Genomic DNA, 3,352 nt, shown 5'->3' with positions numbered 1-3,352 from the left:
GGGTTACCCAGTGGAATATATGTAGCAACCCCCCGCCCCCCCCCCCTTCTATTCTTCTGATAGCCTTTCAAAAAGTGGCAATCCCCAAGGGTTATACATATATCTTAGCATTAGTCTGTGTTTAGTATGGGTCCCTTGAGAAATTATAGACTGTTGTTATCTGACAACAGTGAGCAGATGATGGAAGCAAAGCATCCATTGCTTTGTGCACAGAGATAAACACAACGAATAATAAAGCAATGCCCCAAAATGCCTACCTAGACAACATTTTAAGACATCACATGCACACTCTTAATGTGTGGACAAGGCAAATCAGACAATATGGTGAATGGGGTTAGACAAATATTGATTTGTAAATATGCTTATTTCATTGAATAGGCCTACCTAAATGTTTTGATATAATGCAACCTATTTTAGAATATTTTACACAATATTTGTGTATACAGTGTGTTTTTATGCTAATTAGATGCTTTATGCTGATTGCGTGTGATATGTATTTTTATGCTAATGAATCACTACAATAGCAAAGCAGCACGCTAACGTCACACTCTACTTGAAACCTTTTTGACTCCAAATAGAAATTGACACGATTTTTCCAATCGTTGTGACTTTCTGGATAAGGATTAAAGATAAGGATATATATTTTTTATAGTTCTTATCCAATAAAATACTTTAGAGCTAATATTTAAGATTCTATTGGTATTAATTTACATTACTTTTCAGGTCTGGAAATTTCACTTAAAATTAGGCTTCCTCATATAATACAGTTTTTTAGAGGGCTGTTTGTGTTGCGCTCAGAGTTGCAGCATAAGAACGTTGTCCAAATTAGTTACAAATGAGGTTCCATTTCATTTAAGATTAAGGCTGGAGGTGTCATGTTGCATGTCAGTTGCTGAAAGACGTTTTTTTTTTTGGAGTTGATATTAGAACACATTTTCGTTTGTCATGCATCTCTTAGCAATGATGCGCATGTTATTGCAAGAGTTTGTTGTGTTTGGAGTGACTTAAATATCTGGTAGTGTGTGATTTTCCTCCTCCTCCTCCATTCTGGAAGTCTATGACAGCCCATCGAACTACTTGGAGAGAAGGTTATGAAATTTGGCACACAGATAGAGGACAGTCTCCATATTAAACGTAACAAATTTGGAGTCTCAAATCTGAAACTCTCTAGTATGGCTGTGCGATATTGAAGAAAAATGCGATATGTGATCTATGAAAATCTATTTCAATTATATTTTAAAATATTTAAAATGAAAATTATATAACCAATTTGTTTCGCATTCTTTCTTGGAAAAGAAAGAATCACTACAACCTCTGAAAGTGACCAGCAGTGTTTTAGCATTACATAAAAAGTAATGTCACAAATCAGAAAATGTCATTTTAACATCAGTGTGAACATACAAACAAAAAAAATTTTATGACACTAATTTTATATCATTGTAACTTTGCTTTCCATACACTTTAAGTACTTCTTCATATACCACAGCAAAAACTATAGTCTGAGAAAGTTCAAACATGATTAAAGGCAAGTGAACAGTCAGTAAAAAAAAAGAAAGAAAAAGAAAAAAAAAGAAATACACAATTTACAAGCATAGATAATATAAACAGTAGAATTCAGGTACAGAAATGTAATAATTTTTCAGTCTTTTATTTACAACTTTTTCTGCTGTAACCATATATAAAGTCTGCAAATGTATGATGCCTAGTGTTTTATAAGCGGTTCATGTAGTGTATTGCAGTCTTTAGAAGACACCATTCTTTGTAGGAAGGCAGCAGCTCACTACATTTGTGTATTTGGCAGGTGCTTTTATTCAAAGTGACTTACATTGCATTCAGTATAAACATTTTATTTGTACATTCAATCCCTGGGAATCGAACCCATGACTTTGGTATTGCTAACAGCATGCTCTATTGTTATCTAGCATTTTATGTAGCATTGATCGTCGTGGGCATTTTCTTTGATAATACAGCATGACCTGACTCTCGCCATATATAAACTTAACTTTTCTTGAGTCATGGATTTGCAGTATTATTTGCTGGTCTCTTAGATTTCCTCTGAGCATTTGAGCCCACAGTGCACCTGCATCCACTATTGTTCTATTGTGATGTGAAACGTGTTGTGCAGCTGAGTGTGGGGGCCGTGCAGGCACAGTGGGCTCTAATTAACACATAGGCCTATTTGATCATTCACTCTGCTGAAAAGACCTAAAATTAACACAAACATGTTTTGTTCTGTAGTGTAGTTGTGAAGTAGTATGTTCGGTTTGGATAAGTGTGAATGGAAATGGTTTTGTTCCATTTTGGTCTGTTTGGCTATGTCTTTTCCTCTGCCGTTTGTATTGATCATTGAGTCGCTCATCTAGAACTGTTCTGTAAATAAGACTGAACTGAAGGGCGTGGCCACATTTACAATGATCTCTCTCTGTCTCGGTTACAGATGCCTTTGTCAACAGTCAGGAGTGGACGCTCAGTCGCTCCGTACCAGAGCTCAAAGTGGTGAGTCCAATCACTGATGTTTAAAATTTGCCATTTTCATCATAACTAATACAAGATTTCATTTGCATCATTTTATTGCTTAAATTAGTGTTGCATGCTCGTGACCTCACCACAAAACAGCTTTGATCAGGTCGTACCCTCTCTAAATTGGCCTGAATACGCTGAATTCTGTGTTTCTTGGCCTGTGGAAAGTTAATTTGAAATTAGAAAATAAACTCTTAGACTCTTTACACTCTCACTGCTTTATTTGTTGGTCCACTAATAATATCCATAAAGATATATATGCATCACAAATGTCATTACAGCGTAATTTCCTCCATCGCAAATAATTTCTTGTTTGATGACTTTCTGTGATGAAATAATTGCATGTGAAAATGACATTGTACCAGTTTTAAAAATTAAATGACTGACTTGTCATGCCAACGCATATTAATGCATAGATAGAATTTGTTTAATCCAAAATAAAGAAAATTAAACAATATTTAGGGTTTGGTCAGAATCCGCTAAAGTATTGCGAAGATATAGCCTCAAGTCCATTTTTGTGTGAATTTCTTCAACATCGGAAATCTTTTGATAACCTTTTGCCAGCATTGTCTGAGGATGATCTGAGCCAATTTTGGTGAAAATCAGGCAAACCATCTAGGACAGGTTCAAAAAAAGTATTTTTTTAATTGTTTTGACCCGTAGAAATTTACATTTTTGGTATGCATTTGACTCGGCATGAGCCTTGGAATCAGAGGAAAAAGAATTTTGCTTCTAGACCTTACGGATCCTATTGTATCCATTAGGTTTCTTCTTCTTCTTCTTCTTCCTCTTCCTCTTCCTCTTCCTCTTCCTCCTCCTCCTCCTCCTCCTC

General features: G+C 35.4%; 1 protein-coding gene across 2 annotated transcripts in view; it reads left to right on the top strand.

The window, feature by feature from the left end:
- LOC107677621 (arf-GAP with GTPase, ANK repeat and PH domain-containing protein 1-like) overlaps positions 1-3,352 on the top strand; it is a 155,203-nt gene that overhangs the window by 57,272 nt on the left and 94,579 nt on the right. For both annotated transcript variants that reach the window (XM_016472578.1, XM_016472577.1), the window contains exon 2: positions 2,438-2,496. In XM_016472578.1, coding sequence (XP_016328064.1) covers positions 2,438-2,496 — 59 coding nt within the window. The remainder of the gene's footprint in view (positions 1-2,437; positions 2,497-3,352) is intronic.

The sequence above is a fragment of the Sinocyclocheilus anshuiensis genome, unplaced genomic scaffold (assembly GCF_001515605.1).
Source record: "Sinocyclocheilus anshuiensis isolate Anshui unplaced genomic scaffold, SAMN03320099.WGS_v1.1 scaffold873, whole genome shotgun sequence".
NCBI classification, from domain to species: Eukaryota; Metazoa; Chordata; class Actinopteri; order Cypriniformes; family Cyprinidae; genus Sinocyclocheilus; species Sinocyclocheilus anshuiensis.
The sequence above is the reverse complement of the archived record's forward strand: the minus strand, read 5'-3'. Positions and strand labels throughout refer to the sequence as shown.